The sequence below is a fragment of the Mytilus galloprovincialis genome, chromosome 2 (genome assembly GCF_965363235.1).
Source record: "Mytilus galloprovincialis chromosome 2, xbMytGall1.hap1.1, whole genome shotgun sequence".
Lineage (NCBI taxonomy): Eukaryota > Metazoa > Mollusca > Bivalvia > Mytilida > Mytilidae > Mytilus > Mytilus galloprovincialis.
In genome coordinates, this window is record NC_134839.1 from 3,793,862 (window position 1) to 3,812,683 (window position 18,822).

At 31.1% G+C, this 18,822-nt stretch overlaps 1 protein-coding gene across 1 annotated transcript in view; it reads left to right on the forward strand.

The window, feature by feature from the left end:
- LOC143062702 (uncharacterized) overlaps nt 1–16,727 on the forward strand; it is a 32,957-nt gene extending 16,230 nt beyond the window's left edge. The window contains exon 2 of the mRNA XM_076234459.1: nt 12,845–16,727. Coding sequence (XP_076090574.1) covers nt 12,845–13,134 — 290 coding nt within the window. The 3' untranslated portion in view covers nt 13,135–16,727. The remainder of the gene's footprint in view (nt 1–12,844) is intronic.
- The last annotated feature ends 2,095 nt before the right edge of the window (nt 16,728–18,822 follow it).

The following is an 18,822-nucleotide window of genomic DNA, read 5'->3' on the forward strand; positions in this document are numbered from 1 at the left end:
ATAACACAAGTTATTAATCGAATATGGCTTTAATGTAATGAGAATGAACTCGTTATGTTAACAAAAACCTTTTCTCAATGTTGTTGCTTTCAGTGAAACAAAAACTAATTTCAAAGGAAATCGATCTTTTAATGTGAAATCTCTGCAATGTTGTCTAATGTTCTAGTAGAGTCTAAGTCCCGAAAGTGACATGCAACTGAATACAATATTGGTAAAGATAACAATCGTTTCTTTTTTCACTTAACTAGTACAATGTCATGTTGTAGAGATCCAATAGATATAGTCACGAGCAGAACGTGCCTGTAAAGAACGATCGTAAAGTTGTTGTTATTTTTTCAAATGAAAAAGATTCCCAAACGTACAGTATACGAGAAGATTATATCACATCGTATTTTTGCAATACTTTTCCACATTAGTGATGTTTTTTGTTTGTTTTACAGATTGAAAGTAACGTATTCCTTCAGGCTATAAATAATCTGTCAACAGGGCTATACATAGTATTGTCAGCATCTTACAATGACCAATGGTATAACAACTGACATACTATTTTATATAAATATCTATATTAGGGTGGAATAAATTCAACATGGAAGTAAACACAGAATCCATAGCCTCCTTTTCATATAGCCCTATGCGTGTAAAAAAGCACAAAATATTTACTCTCCATGAGAGTTCAATGATTGCCCGTTTTAGACAAAATTTAAAGCTTCCAACTCAACGGTGTCCCTTTCTGTGTTAAGAATCGGATTCTTTCTATAAAAATTGTCCACCAAATTGAGATATTGTTTTTTGACATTTATATACCTTTATTATTGGAGTCGTAATATAAAGTAAACGATATGACTGTATCTGTTGGTTTGTTCACAAATTGTTGTCATTAAATGGAATTTTATGTGGAAATCATACAAGTGAGAGGTTTATCTAGCTATAAAACAAGGTTTAATTCACCATTTTCAACATAAGGATATGCCTGTACCATGACTTGCCGATTTGGATTTTCATTATAGTTCTTTTTTTCTAACTTTAATTTAAAGATAGAATGAAAAAACAAACGTTCACCTAAATTGTCCCAGTCAAAGGATGAATTTATCGTGTCAATCAATGGCCACAGCCACACTGTTTTGAATTTCATTCTAATATGTAGTTTTCCAAAACAAAATATCGATCTGAACAACAATAAATCTAGACCGAATTCTTCTGTCCCTATAATGCATATATTTCCTAATTTACATTTGCTTTTTATTGATTTTGCTATTTTCTATTTTTTTTTTTTTATTATAAAAAAAAAAAAAAAAAAATAGAAAATAGCAAAATCAATAAAAAGCAAATGTAAATTAGGAAATATATGCATTATAGGGACAGAAGAATTCGGTCTACAATCAATCAATCAATCAATCAATCAATACGTTATCCGAATTGAAACAAAATTACAACACACATGTGATATTGGTTAAAGCCAAAAGATACAACATGTATTATTTTTATTTATACACGAATAACATAAATTATAAACAAAAACTACTAAAAAGACAGAGGAAATTTATTTTGTGTCTTTCACATCTGAAGGCACGAGAAGAAACATGATATTGTTGTTGAGACCAAAACGTTGCAACATTTATCAAAACAAATACATGAACAAAAGCATTTAAACACACCAAACAAATTTGTTAACGTTCACATTTCACACTTATAGTTTCAACACTTTGCACATTTACATGAGAAATTATCTTTGTCACGATAAACACTACACGCAACTGTTACATGTATTATGTAATAAGTTCGTAGACACTTAAAATACATAGAACACCAAGAGAGAATTGTATAAAAATTGAGGAAATGAAATATAGCTATGATCGGTGAAATATTGATGTTAAAATTACGCTTTAAGCAAGATAGTTCATTAATAAAACATGTTCTTTTGTCATAAACTAGATGCAATTAACGAGTCATTAAAGCCAAACGATCCGTGTTGACAAACCATATGAAATGTTTACATTAATTTCTAGATATCACTGCGCTTCTGAATGTGCAAGTCGGTATTTCCGATTTAGATTTTTTAATCCACACCATTCCACCAGGACACACAATTATTTAATCAGAAATTAAATCACAAATTCTTGTCGAAATAAAGTGCAAGTATTGAACATACTTTCATTCATGCTATCAGTCTAGCCGTCTTATGAAATCACTGCTGACTTGCGAAATTTATACGCCCCGGAACAGTTTATATGATTCCTTATTTAGATTGGCTGACACCACTTCCAGTTTATATGCATTTCGATTAGCCAGAGTTGTTTGTTAATACATGTATCTTTTGTTTATCCTCATTTTTTGTTGTCAGTTGGTCTGATCTGAAAAAATAATAAGGTTTTATTTGCAATATGCATCACCAACAGTGTAATCTTGTTGATTTCAATGTTCGTTTCTTCATTTAGTTAGTAGCACAACTTTGAGTTTAAAATGTCATATATATATAGCTATCTACCAAAGGGCATGTACTAAAACGTGGAATGGAGTGGAGTGTTGGAGAGGAGTCATGGAGTGAAAAAATAAGCAAATTGCAAATGAATCATATAGAATCCAAGTGTTGTTATTCTTACAAAAGACTTTTGTCTATACTGTGCTTTTTGTATAAACTTGTAGTTTATAACTTTAAGTTAACTTTGCAAGTAAAATCATTCTCTCACTTAATAATTCAAAATTTGGTGAATATGTTGAACGCATCTATCCCATCGAACTTGAGATAAAGGATGCAACAGATACAGTTAAGTTTGCCTCATATCTTGGCGTACATCTAGAAATTGACAATGAGGGTTAGTAGAAAACTAAACTTTACGTCAACAGAGATGATTTCAGCTTCCCAATTGTGAACTTTCCATTTCTATGTAGCAACATTCCAACAGCGCCTGTATACGCAGTATATATCTCCAAGTTGATACGATATTCCAGGGTTGTATTTCCTATCATGATTTCCTTGATAGAGGGTTGCCGCTCACAAGGCAGCTATTAAACCAAGAGTTTCCAAGTGGTGAAGTTGAAATCATCCCTTCTTAGGTTTTAGAGGACGCCATCACGAGTTGATTGACCTCAAAGAAATATCCGTTTTCACATATGATAGCGGTATGTACCTAATGTCGTAACTACAATCCCGTCCCCTTTTCCCGAATGTGACCTACCGGGACTTATTTTCGGATTTGTACTAACATGAGCCACACGATGGGGGAAACAAAGTGGAGCAGGATCTGCTTACCCTTCTGGAACATCTGAGATCACCCCCAGTTTGTGTTGGGGTTCGTGTTGCTCAGTCTGTAGTTTTCTATGTTGTATTGTGTGTACTATTGTTTGTCTTTTTCTTTTTTAGCCATGGCGTTGTCAGTTTTTTCGACTTATGGGTTTGACTGTTCCTCTGGTATCTTCCACCTCTCTTTTACACCAGAATGTTGTTAACTAAGGTAAAATTGCTGAAAGACCCCCTCCTAAATTATAGAAATCTACCACTTAATCATAATATTTTGGGGTGTAAATTAAATACATTTACTAAACACCTACTCGGGCTAACGCCCTCTCGGTGCATCTTACAAATTTCAGGACATGTTAAAATGTGTGTGCGACATAGACCGATGTTTGGAGATGTAACCTTAAATCATACCCATGGCACATTCAAGGTGAATTATACTTGTAGAATGTACATGAATGCAGTTGGAAGTTGTTGAGACTAAACATCCAGATTCATTCTATGATTTTTTAAAGCTAAAAAAAAATATCTTATAAATTGGTTCAATTTTAAAACTATTGACCCAACAACTCAACTACACTCAATTTATCAACTCCATGTTTTCACTCCACGACTCCACTTCAACACTCCAGCACTCCAACACTCCACCACTCCACTCCACTCCACTCAACGTTTTAGTACATGCCCTACCAAAGCGACATTAATAGATAATGCAAGCTAACCCAGAGTGCTTGATTTTCAAGCATCCGATAATTTTCTTTTTCTTTTTGCTATTTTGTTATACGGCTACATTCGAGTGTTGAGAATCAAGGATAATAAATCAAAATGGAAGAAGTAAATTAGTTAGGCTGTTAGTTTTCACGTTTGAATTGTTTTACATTTGTCATACATGGGCCTTTTATCACGGACTCTGCCAATGAGCTAGTCCGCTTTGCTCATTGCTGAAAGCCGTACGGTGACCCATACTTGTTAATTTCTGTATAACGCAGTCTCTTGTGAAGAGTTGTCTCATTGGTAATCATATCACATTTTTTATAGTTAATAATAAACCCAGGAGTGCAAGAAACATTAAAGCTCAAGACAAACGCTTTAAGATGATCAACAGCAATAAAAGATCTGTTCAATTGCATTTTGTCGGGTTTTTTGGTGCGCGTGTACTGATTTAATGTCATGGAAAGATACTCCATATTCTTTCTTTTCTAGTATATTATGTATGCATCAAAAGTAAAAAGACTGAAGAAGTTAGAATATTTGTTAACAGTTAAATAGGAATCCATCTTTTTTTTTTCAAAATTCCGCTATTTTAAAATATAATACACAGAGAGATACCGACATCATGATATGTTAGAAAATATCTTCACCTGACAAGAGATAATATACAACACGTGTGAAAAATTTAGTGTTGGCAAATGTACCTATTTCACCTTAGATAATAATCCATCATAACATCTTTCACTCAACTAAATAAAACGATATCATAAGCATAAAAAAGCAGCAAGTCACTCATGTGAAAACATTATCATATTTTGTAACATAAAAATGTGAATAGCTGAGTACACCAATCATTCAAATGGGCCATTAGTAGCTACGCCGTTGTAGGTTAATGTTTGCTACTTGCCTGTGGTATCAAACAACCAGATGCATCGAAGCTAAGGGCGGTCCGACTGCTTAAGCTGTGTGGCTTCATCCCAAGAAGATTTTTCATATGTTATCTAAAGTGGGCTTTTGATGGAAGCAAAAATTAAACAAGATTCATAATGGAAATATAATTTAGTCGAATGGCTTTTCTTTAATTTGAAGGTTGTGAAAGATGTTTTCTTCACACACAAGAAATAGAAGGTCACCGTAGGTCATCGAGTGCTCCTATAAATTGTGTATTTAGGTCAAATTTGACTTTTAAGATGGAATATTTAATTAGCGTATGAATTAAACATGCATTTGTTTCCTGTCGAAATAATTATCTTAAATATGCGTTCAATTTTGATTTATTTAACTGTCTTTGAATGGTTATATAACTCTTATTTGTTAGATTTATTAGTAAACGGAGACACAGTTCATACGTCAATACGACAGCAAACGACCAACACAAAAGTAAAAAAAATAAACATATAAAACGCTCTTCAACAAAAGACTTATGTCTATACAGTATGTCAACCTCTAAATCGTCCTTTTTCTAACACAGTTAGAAATTTTAAAAGGGCCTATCAAATATGCCACCAACCCCAAAATCTCAAAACATAATAATATAACTCGACAGTAAGGATTCTTACTTGTTTTGGGTTTAATTTAGATTTATTTGTGATGTCTATCGCCCCAGTTTTTAATCTGAATTTGTTCTAAATAATAATTAACGTACCAAATATGTAACAATTTCACATATCTCCCCACTCTGGGTGGTGGTCTCACTACGGTCTTTACCAATGTGTAATGTATGTGGGAGGTTTCAGACTTTCGCCCATCTTGACAGTATTTCAAAGAACTATGTTTAAAAATTGTCATTGAGTTCTATAGTCCATATTATAAAAAAAAACACTGTATTTAAAAGACTTCATCACACTAGAGTCCCTTACACCTGTTAATGTTTAAAAAAGAAATAATGTTTTCTTTCGTAATGTAATTTATAGAGTGAATAAAAATGTAAAAATATCGCTTCAGCCATTATCTAAATAGTTCTAATGTTCATATACGTTATTTATGGCATCTAATGGACGTATACCTCACACATTTACATGTCAAATTTTCCACCTTTTCAAATTTAGATTGGAGAAATGGAATATGATTTTTATAAACAATGTCGCGGGACAATACAAACAGTAGCGGCGGAGTGATTTATGTATATGGGTAAAGTGTTTTCGTTTTTTCCTTAGTAAATAATTCATCAAGTATGCCGATGAAGCATAAATTATATTTTTCATAATAATATGTGATATGCTTATTAATTTGACACCCAAGAAATACGATGTGATTTCCTGCCATTCAAAGCCCTCCCTGTTAAAAATTCTCAATAAATTGAACTATTTTGAACCGTTGAAGCAAGAATGAGCATTTTTTGCCATACTTTTTTTAAATATAAAAATCATATTCATCTAAACTATAAAGCAGTGTATTTCAAACCCCTGGGCCAGTATTAGCATGAATAAGATAGAAAAATATTATATTGTTTTGATTGTTGTCTGCCCTAGTTGTTTTGTCATAAATCAAGCAGTTTTTATACGACCGCAAAAATTGAAAATCGTTGTCGTCGTCGTCGTCCGAAGACATTTGGTTTTTGCACTCTTACTTTTGTAAAAGTAAATAGAAATCTATGAAATTTAAACACAATGTTTATGACCATAAAAGGAAGGTTGGGATTGATTTTGGGAGTTGAGGTCCCAACAGTTAAGAAATTAGGGGCAAAAAACAGGTCCCAAATAAGCATTTTTCTTGGTTTTTGCACAATAACTTTAGTATAGTTTATAGAAATCTATGAAATTTTAACACAAGGTTTACGACCACAACAGGAAGGTTTGGATTGATTTTGGGAGTTTTGGTCCCAAAGAATTAGGGACCAAAAGGGTCCAAAATTAAACTTTGTTTGATTTCAGCAAAAAATGAATTATTTGGGTTCTTTGATATGCCAAATCTAACCGTGTATTCAGATTCTTAATTTTTGGTCCTGTTTTCAAATAAGTCTACATTAAGGTCCAAAGCGTCCAAAATTAAACTTAGCTTGATTTTAACAAAAAATGAATTCTTGGGGTTCTTTGATATGCTGAATCTAAACATGTACTTAGATTTTTGATTATGGGCCCAGTTTTAAAGTTGGTCCAAATCGGGGTACACCATTATTATAATATGAGGCAGGCATTACCTGTGAATGGGGACGAAGTTTGTTTAAATTATTTTTTTTGTATTTTAAATATTTGTTAAAAAAAAGATACGGAAATACCGTAACGTTTCCGATTTTGGTTCTGTTGTTAGGGATTTTACTTGTGACGTTATGTAAGTTATGACGTCATGTTCAATGTAAACAAAGAAACGCAATGCATCAGGTAGGCCTAACGTTTATTCATACCAAAGACAAAGAATGATTAAAAATGAAATATTGGTATTGTGTTCCTTGAGTTCCTATATTTTACTAGACTAATCAAAGTCTCACGACAACAAGACCGGAAGAAGGAAGTAGAGTTATGTGTTCTGCGCAGATCCGGAAATTAAAAATTACGACAAAAGACAAAAAAAAATTGAACGATTTTGAGTTCATTAGTACAATGAAAAATTCGGGAAATTTTCCCGATTTTTTTTTTTTTTTTTTTTTTTTTATTGAATTTTCTACTGTAATAGGGGACTTCGTCCCCATAATATGAGGCAGGCATTACCTGTAAATGGGGACGAAGTCTGTATGAATTATTTTTTTGTAACTTAATTATTTGTCAAAAAAAAAAGAAACGGAAATACCATAACGTTTCCGAGTTTGGTTCTGTTGTTAGGGATTTTAGTTGTGACGTTATTTAAATTATGACGTCATATGCAATGTAAACAAAGAAACGCTATCATTAGGTAACGTTTTTTCATATCAAGGAATTATTAAAAATGAAATTGGTATTGCGCGTTTCTTCCTATTTTATACTAGACTGATAAATATATATTTTACTCAAAGTTTCATACAAACGAGACCGGAAAAAGGAAGTATATTGTACATTTCTGCGCAGGTCCGGGATTTCAAAACATGACATAAAAAAAATTGAACGATTTTGAGTTCATTAGTACAATGAAAAATTCGGGAAATTTTCCCGAATTTATTTTTTTTATTGAATTTTCTACTGTTATTGGGGACTTCGTCCCCATATTAAGTATTGTGCAATAGCAAGAAATTTTCAATTGCACAGTATTGCTCAATAGCAAGAAATCTTAAATTGCACAGTATTGTGCAATACCAAAAATCTTCAATTGCACAGTATTGCGCAATATTAAGAAATATCTAATTGCACAAAATTGCGCAAAAGCAAGAAATTTTCAATTGCACAGTTTTTGTGAAATATTCTTTGAAAATTGGAGTTATCTTTCTTTGTCCAGAATAGTAATTGAATCAACTTAAATCATTGTTTTATACAATATACAATGTATATTCACTTTTACTACCAACTAATAAATTAAAACAATCTTTACCATTCAGTGATTACACGCACTTTTTTACATTTTAATATTTTATGATGTATTTAAATGAGTAGTTATTGTTGAAAACTCCATTAGAAATTTGAATTGAGCTAAGTTTTGGGAGGGGGATGTGAGAAAAAAAAATTGGGGGGGGAGGGGGTGTTCAATTGTTCTCATTTCAGATTTCATAAATAAAAAGAAAATTTCTTCAAACATTTTTTGAGAGAATTAATATTCAACAGCATAGCGAATTGCTCAAAGGCAAAAAAAAAAAAATATTTTAAGTTCATTAGACCACATTCATTCTGTGTCAGAAACCTATGCTGTGTCAACTATTTAATCACAATCCAAATTTAGAGCTGAATCCAGCTTGAATGTTGTGTCCATACTTGACCCAACTGTTCAGGGTGCAACCTCTGTGGTCGTATAAAGCTGCGTCCTGCGGAGCATCTGTTTTTTTTTTTAAATTGTTTCACTTATTTCGTGCTAAGGCCTTTTATAGTTTCATATATACAGTATGGTATTTGCTCATCGTTGAAGGTCGTACGATAACCTATTGGTGCTTAAATCCACGTAATATGGACTCTGGTGGATAGATGTCTCATTTACAATGATATCACATTTTCTATTTTTTTAAATAAATATTTAATGTAATAGATATCGGGATAACTATATGTTTATTTTAAAAGTCTGGATCATTTTTCAGACTCGTTGTCTTTTAATTGAATGACCCAAACCAAAAAGCTTCCTCATAACAGAGTGTACAAATGTTTTTACCATCAGCTCTTTCTTGTTTTTGTATCGATATTCGAAGCAACAACAGGATTCAGTTCATGTCAGTTTATCCTATGCCTAAGATGAAGACACTAACAGGTTCTGGTCTTTTCCCGGCAAGCTTTTCCTCAGTTTTGAAATTTCATTTTGAGACTGTTGAATAAAAAGACCCCAATTGTTGAAAAACAAAACACAAAACATGCAAAGACAAGACATGAAAGATATAAACTTATTAAGTATCTCATGTAACTGATTATGAACAAACGGGGTTATGAGGTATACCTCATTCAGACAAAAACCCAACAACAAAATACATCTTGATGTAGACCTCCGGTCATCAACAAAAATACAGACATCTGTATAAAAAACAAGGATCTATACACACGGATACTTTAAGCATGGAAAGCTATATTTATAATATTCGTAATAAGTATTTTATTTGCATGCATGTGACATGCATTTGTAAGTACATGGTACTATTCAACAAATGTCAAGAAAAACATCAAACAGTGTTATAATACATGTATAAGATTGCACAATGTAATTCTAGTCAAGAAAGACTAAATTACTAAATTTTAAAAATTGCATAGTTAAATCTATTGATAAAACTTCAAAGATAAATGTGAAATTTGATAGGTGTCATTTTAGGTAAGTAAAGTGGGACCTTTTTGACCTTTGTTATATATAATTGACTCTTCGACTTAATGCACAAATGTTGTTTTTATTGACCCGATTCTTTGCTTTTTAAGTTCGTTTTTAATTATTTAAGATTGGAGTAGTCGGTACCAGTTAGATCATTTGCAATCATTTAAACTGCATGAGTGCAAATTACGTCTCTTAACTATTACTAATAAAAGGTGCATGTTTTTCATTGTATCATGAAAGGCAAGATTATATTTAGTTTTTTTTTTTATTTATTAAAACAGGGTTATTGAATTTATTAATTTATTTAACATAGGCCACACCATAACCAATGAAAAAATGTTGTTGTTCTCCTGTTTTCAAGTCGGCCTTAATAAGGTGCGACGGTTTAGCATTTATTCCTCAATAGATCGAATGTACATTAACATTCCAAAATGTGTCTAATTTGCTTTAAAAAAATACATTTTAACAATAATATATGTAAGAACACTACCCAGAACACCAAATTGTAGAAAAACGAGAAAATCTCCATGTTTACCCTGTGAAATTCCATATATGAAATTTGGGAGGAATCTTCTCTTTTGTTTTAACGAAATCTATGTGATTGGCTGACACGAAATTTATTTTGAAAAAACACAAAAAGTTAAAACTTACTTACACACAAAACAATGATAGAAATAAAAGGAATAAAATATTTCATTTTAAAGTTTTGTTTTCTCCATTTGAATGACCGTACATTCCATCAATGATTTAGATAAAGGTATAATTCAAGATAATTATTTCTCGATCCTTTGATCTTTGATTTGTTGATAGTGGAAACATTAAAAAGCATTTTTAGAACTTAAGTATTGAAAATTAGAGGCCATCAGAAAGAAAGATTAATAATATTTTTGTACCTTTCGACCTTTGGAAACCATTGTTGTTTTTTTTTTTTCGTTATTTTTAACGGTGCTAACTCCAGATGTGGAGTTTAGGGACCATTTTGACCAAAAATTTCAAGATTATAATAAATAAAAAAAAGAAATATGACTGACAATCTTGAACATTTCTTTGTTACTTAAACTCTTCCTATTTTTATTTTGTTTTGTGTAATAAACTTAAAAAGAAACAGTACTGATTCGATACAGCCATAAAAACCAATTATAGGTTCAAGCAGGTATTCCGTTTTGTGTGTGAAATACATAGTGAATATAAATGTATTGAACACCGGAGTTATCTCTCTATTCCTAATTTACCTCTGCCTAGACGTTAGTAAAACACTAAAAAAAATAAACCTACTGTTCATCATTGATCTGTTTTAAAAGAAAACCGGTGCTTCAGTGTCAGAAAGTGAAATAACTTGTTATGAAGTCGACATATTTTTTTCTAGGAAACAACTATGAACCTATACAGTCTTACAACTAAGCCCGAGAAATCACATCAAAATGATGTTGGGCTTATCATCTGCACCACTTAGGAAAACACCATAATTTCAAATTAAACTGTCACTCCAATTAAAATTTGTAAGATGACAGGAAGCACATGTTATTTTATCCTGATCCACAAGTGGTAATTGTTGCATACTAGTAAATGGATTAAAAGTAAAAATACACGACACTGCCTCCCCCTTTTTTGAGAGGTTTTATATAAAAATGACCCTCCTTTTCATAACATACTATATTAAAATGCAATTACATTTTGATAACTATATATTGATTTGGGGTATGTATGATCTTCATTTCATATAAGAATATGCTATTCAGAATCTTAAAATTATAATATACTAAATTAAACTAATATATGAATTAATATGTTCACCTTCAGAATAAGTTCCAAATGTCCCCCCTTTTTTTCATGGGAAAAATTTGGTTCATTATTTAGGGAATCACTGATGACTAGAGTGGCCCCCTATTAGGTCAGTCGGAGCCCCCCCCCCCCCCATTTTACAAAAAGTTCTGGATCTGCTCCTGACTATAGGTGCTGAACGTTATGTTACATGTATATTAAAATTGATACATTTTTTAGGCCAGAATGGCACACCCCTACCATAAAAATATTTAGGTATCATTTAGTATCAATGGGATCTATAAATATATCCCCTAGATGAGAAAAGACCTAATTGTTCTTCTTATATTCTTTTTTTTTTCTTCTTAACATCTTTTGACAATCTATCAATACATGCAATAAGAGGGTGTGGCTGAGCTCTCATAGTATTTTAGTAACAACAAATTAATGTATATATATATATGTAATGAACTTAATTAAGCTGTTTAAATTTACTGAAATTTACCATATTAAAGATTCAAAGCTTAAATATAACATATAAAACTATGAAAAATAATACATTATTCAAAACTCGTGCTTCTTCTTTTTAATATCTGATGAGGTACATGTAAAACTAAATCAGAATATTTACTTTTTACTTTGTAATTTCTTTACTTGAGGGTTTATCAAAAATTTACACACTCAGTTTTTGTTTTAAACATCTGTTTTATGTAATATCATCTGTCCCCTAATCAGTAGTGGATGACATATTTATACCTCTACTTAACCATTTTATAATTGAGAGAAGATATGAAATTTTCACTCTGAAGGGCTTAGTAGGAAGACTGTATAATAAGATATGTAGTTTTTTTGTTGGTATAGCGACAAGTCGAACTTTTAAAATCTTTATTTAATACGTTCTTCGTACACTTATAATCAATTATTGAAAGCAACACTTTGGAAATTTATTGTGTCCTAATTGGACAAATAAATACTGCTGTGAAATAATTGGATTCGGACATTGATATCTCTTGATTTTCCCTTGATTTCTGTAGGCGTACACATATTCGCAAATATCCTATGACTATTTTAAAATTTAATTTAAAAACTAAATTTCAATCAGGAGTTTCCTCCCATTGAATGCTTTAAAGTTGAAATAATTTTTAAGATATATTAAATTCGTTAATACTTTTAAATTAAGTAGGTAAAACAATCGTTTTAGAGTGAAAATAACAAAAAGACACCGCAGAAGTATAGCTGATGTTTGAACTATCTAAATATTAAATATAATAAATTTTATTTTTTTCATTTCAGGACCAAACTCAAACCAGAGAAGAAGAGGTAGACAAACATATACAAGGTTTCAAACATTAGAACTAGAAAAAGAATTCAAATTCAATAGGTACCTCACGAGACGGAGACGAATAGAACTTTCTCATATGTTGTGTTTGACTGAAAGACAAATTAAAATTTGGTTTCAAAATAGAAGAATGAAAGAAAAGAAAGAACTACAAGCAATAAAAGAAATAAACGATCAGAATAAATCTCCAGAAAAAAATGCTAAACCGGTATCACCTGTGTCTTCAGGCGATGTATCAAGCTGAGAAATTATGTGTTCTTAGGTTCCTACCTCCACGGACTGAAGAGCTCATTCCCGAACATCCGGTATTTCCTACACAAGAAGACTGAAACGAGAACTTTTACTTAAATTATACGTTTATCAGTAGAAAAATTAGAATTATTATTTCACATTATAGGATGACGGATACTGGAGCCCGACATTTGGTACAGCCCTAATAAACGAGAATGGACTACCTATTAACGAGAATTTACGTGAATACGAAAGCGTTTCCAAGTGGCCTGCCATTTAAAATGGCGGATGCAAGTAGAGTGGAGATATCATTTACTTTTAAAACCTTTTCATTTATCATCGCTATCGTCGCAAATGTTCATCGTCATAAATGTTTATAGTGCTATTATGTGTATATTTTCATGTATGTACATTAACTTGTTGAATTTATATATAAAAATATACTGCTCAAAATAATGTACTTTACATGTGAAAATTTCATGTTTGCTTTATATAAATCCGAATTCAAAGTTCGAAACATAATTTGATACGACTGAATTTTCTTGCCGTAAATTATAGTGCAATATAGGAGAAAAATACATTTACATGTTTTGTATTAGTATAATTACTTTTCAAACAAAAATCAGAAAGTTGGAAGGAAAATTCAGATTAAATATGAGCAGTTTCTGCGATAAGGGTTACAATACTGCATTGTCCCTTTTCCACGGCTTTGATATATATGTTTTCATTTCATAAAATGTATAATTTAAATTCATAATTTAAAGGACTCAAATTAATTTACATAGAAGACGAGTAAAGAGGGAATGATAACCATGATTTAGCTGTTTGATGTAGCTTAATTAGAATATAGTACTTAATTCGTTTTAATCATTTATGCTGCTAATTCTGTAAACCTAACTGCAATATGCAAAGATAAAGATAGAGCAAGTTCTTATCGACTCTCTTGATAGTTTTGATCTTTTGATTTTGCCATTTGGTTAGGATTTTTCCGTTTAGAATATTCCTCGGAGTTTAGTATTTTTGTTATTTTATCTTTTTCTGATACGTTTCTAATAAATAAAAATACAAATTTAAGCAGTTTATTCCAGGGAAACTTCTGAAATACATGGAGCTTATTTTATAAATAAATATCGGTATTTATTGTTTAAACTCAAAACAAAAGTTAGAATGGAATGGCGATAGATTATCCTGTGACAATTGACTGGAGTGAGCCAATAAAATAAGTTAACCACTAATGTATTAGATAAAAAAAACTACCATTTTGTGTGGTCCCGGCAGTATCCATATATGTTGTTGTATTGAACTAAATTATGACAAATTTTAAATCAATGATATTAATAATGTATAATTATGAACGATCTCTACTTTAACTTCTGAAACGGTAAATTTCTATACTTGTGAATTTTTCTATAGGTCGTATTATTACAATTAACAGTTTTTCTACAAAGAGAAATGATGAGCTGTAAAAGATTAACTTTAACAATTGAAAATAATATTTTTTTTTGGTAACTTATACATATGGCTTCATCTTGCAGTTAGGTTTTCAGACACAGCAACATTTACAAAAAATATGTAGATATCTGATAAATAGTTATATCGAAGCTTTGTAGTTTATTTAATTTGTCACAGCAGTCATGATGACTGAATTTTTCCTCAGGTTTTAATTTTGCGTTTTTACATTTGATTTTATATATATGTGTATTTTTTCATCACTCTTAGGTGCTAAACGTAGATTGAAACTGCCTTTCAACATCTGTATTTTATTTTGCTCTGATGTCGTTTCATTTATAGACATTCAAACCCTACCGGTCACATATTCAGTTAGAAAAAAAATCATCATTTTTATTTCTAAAAGATGTAAACCTTTTCATTTTTTTTTCGCATTTCCATTAATTCTATTTTCTTAAAACTGAAAATTCACAACTCTAAACACAGCCCATAAGTCAGCTTCATTTCACGTGAGATATTAATCTGTAAAAGTAAAAATATACAAGATGGTATCTGAATAGAAACTAGCGTACAACTAACATATTCTTTAGTTGATTAAATATTCTTTTTACAGTTAGCCAATCAATACCATTGCATTCTATGTTAAAATAATTGAACGGAATTCTTCTTAGTGCGTTAAATCATATAATATCTGAAATCAAATTCCCACACACATTTCGACTGACAAATTTTGTTGGTCAGTCATTTTTTGTATCTTTAAAATATCAGGAAAAAAGTTATTAACAATGCAGCTCTTCAAATATTTCCCTAGAAACGAGATGATATTTTATATTCACCTTTATAAGATAGGCAGAGATCCCTTAATTTTAAAACTATGTATTTATAATTTCATAACGAGAATATTAGAATTAGCAAAGAAACAAATTCCAAGTTTTGATTATGTTTTATCCTTTTAAAAAATAATTGTTTTTATGTTTCTCGATGGTATACATGTAGTTAGTTTTCAGATCAGTAGGAGTGTGAAGAGCATTTGGGCATCCAACTTTTACAGCATTCGAGCAAAATTATTTTAAGTATTCAAACACACGATATTTTAAGTATTCAAGCACCTGAATAATACATAATATACCTTGTCAGTTTGCAATCGATCATTTAGCAAAATAACAAATAGGTTAGAAAAAAATAAGACCAAATAGTCCCCAGTAGGAACATTTTTCAAGCCTGTATAAAGTTTTAAATATCAAAATATTAACATGAATTTTGATATTTAATGTTTGATTGAACGCAGATTGCTAATTATAATTAGTATAATACGTATTTTAACAAATTTTGCTACGTCACATGTTTTCATATACTATAAAACGCATTCAATTGAAACGACATTTTTCAGTTTCTCACATGCTCTTCATGCTTAGCGTATTTGCATTTGTGTATTTCTCAACACTTTACAATAGTTGCCATCTACATATTTAGAAGCTAGTCAGAGCCTAGGTTGTTATGTAAAACTGTATAATTAAATCCATTTACAAAAAATCATTTCAGTAATCAGAAATCTCTGTTAAAATAATGGTCGAGAGGAAATTGTTTTAATATTTGGGAATTTGGAAGTAACAAGAAAACTAAAATGAAAAATATTTCTTCCTTTGATTTAATGCCAAACACTTATTCTACTTCCAAATATGACATATAATTTTCGAGTACTATTCCGAAATGAGTTTCGGGAAAAGGCTATACCTTAACATTGGATAAATAATCGTATCGAAATTCTCATATTTTTATTTTTAAAGCAAACCATGCGCAATTACAAATGCACTAATTTCATCCCATATTCTTCTTTGACAGACATTTGAAAATGTTAATTCAAAAGAAAATGTACAGTTGTTTCCTAAGTAACAACAACATATGATTTTCTTATGGTTATTTATGCTATGACTTGTTCCTTATATATCAACAGACATATTGTATATATATGTATATGTCATATTTGTTTTTCTTGAGAAAATACCTTTTTATTAAACGATGGGGTAAATGAACATCATGTTCTACAATTGTATATTTATGTATCACTGTAAGTTAGTCTTTTTTTGAAAACCATAACGAGAAACGCAATAAATGACTATTGTTGATTTTTTATATAAAATATATGTGTTTATTCATTTTTGTCAAATTAATGAACGTGTTGGCCCAAGTAGTTATCAAACGTATCAGGCTTTTAATTTAATACGCCAAACGCGAGTTTCTTCTACATAAATTCATTAGTGACGCTCAGATCAAAATAGTTAGAAAGCCAAAACAAGTACAAAGTTTTAGAGCATTGAAGCCCAAAATACCAAAACGTTATGCCAAATACGGATAAGATAATCTATGCATGAGATAAGAAAATCCTTAGTATTTCGAATAATCCATACTTTTGCAACAGGAAATTTATAAAAATTACCATATAATTGATATTTATGTCAACACCGAAGTGCTGACTACTGGGCTGGTGATACCCCAGGGACGAAACGTTCACCAGCAGTGGGATCGACCCTGTGGTGTAAATAGTTATCAAAAGTACCAGGATTATAATCTAATACACCAGACGCGCGTTTCGTTTTCATAAGACTCATCAGTGACTCTCAGAAAAAAAAGGTTAAAAAGCCAAAACAAGTACAACGTTAAAGACCATCGAGGACCCAAGTGCATTCATTATCATACTAATTTTATTTCTCGGTTGTCCTCCAAGATCTTAACATCTTTTCAATGGATTAAAATACATATATCCCCTATCCAAGCTTTGTTTAAAAGACTCTTAAAACGTATCGGTTTTACGACACTTTTGGATCCTCTAGTTGAGTTTGATTAATACTCACCGCCACAAATTTGAAAGCCGTAAATAACAAGAACATAAAGTAAAATGGAGCTTTGTTAGATCTCGAACACATGATCTGTATTTTACTCAGATTGACACTTTTGTGAATAACAGCAGTCATAACAATAAAAAACCCATTTGAGACGACTAATTCCCAACAGAAGTACAAGTACAAGGGCTCATCACACAATCATTTTTAATGTACAAGTTAGTTAGAATATTAGGCTAAAATACTATGATAAAGAACGAAATGTTTAGATAAACACATAGACAACTTTGAAATAATGCAAACGAATACAATACTTGTTGTTGTTATCATGATTAGTACATTTATCGAACAGAGAACACGAGAGAAAAAAAAAACGAAAGTCGTATTTTACGACATACAAAAGTGAGAAAGTGTTGGGTATTGTACACGAGACACAACGTTCATAATATTATAGGGCTTCATGGCATTTACTGTGTTTTCTACAAAGCAAACATACTCAAGATGCAGTCAAGTGAGATACAAAATAGAGTATTAATCCAATTCATCCCACAATCTTGAAAAGTGAAAAAATAAGAAAAACACATTAACAGTGAAAGTAAGACAAATGGGTATAACTAAATAAAAGCAACAGTAGTATACCGCTATTTGAAATTCATAAATCGATTTAGAGAAGAAAAAAAACAAAAAACAAATCCGGATTACAAACTTAAACTGAGAGAAACACATCAAATATAAGAGGAGACAACGACACAACCGAAACACAACACTTAAACGTAGGACACAGAGAAAAGAATTATAATATAACAATGGCCTTTTTCCTGACTTGGTACAGGACATTTTAAGAAAGAAATGGTGGGTTGAACCTGGTTTTGTGGTTAGCCGAACATCTCGCTTTTATGGCAATGTTAAATATAACATCAAAATGACAACATTACATGACAGGACTACACTACAAATAAATGGGAGAACATATAGGACAGAGAAACACACACATAATAGCTATCAAAAGGTACCAGGTTTGTAAATTAATACGCCAGCCGCGTGTCTCGTCCACACAAGACTAACCAGTGACGTCCAGATAAAACAGTTCGAAAGCCAAACCAAGTATACAGTTAAAGAGCACTGAGGACCAAAAGTTCTAAAAAGTAGTGCCTAACACGGCAAAGGTTTTCTGCCTGGGATAACAACATTCTTTTTATTTAGAATAATTCATACTATTGCAAACAGTAAATTCATAAAAAAATGCCTATATAATAGATATACATGACAACACCGAACTAGTTACTACGATTACATGAAACAACCTATACCAGAACATTAATTGTCACAGCAGAATCAAGAAGAGATCAACGCACAACGTGATGTCATATTTGAATAACTAAAAAATTTCCCCAAAATAGGATAGAATTACG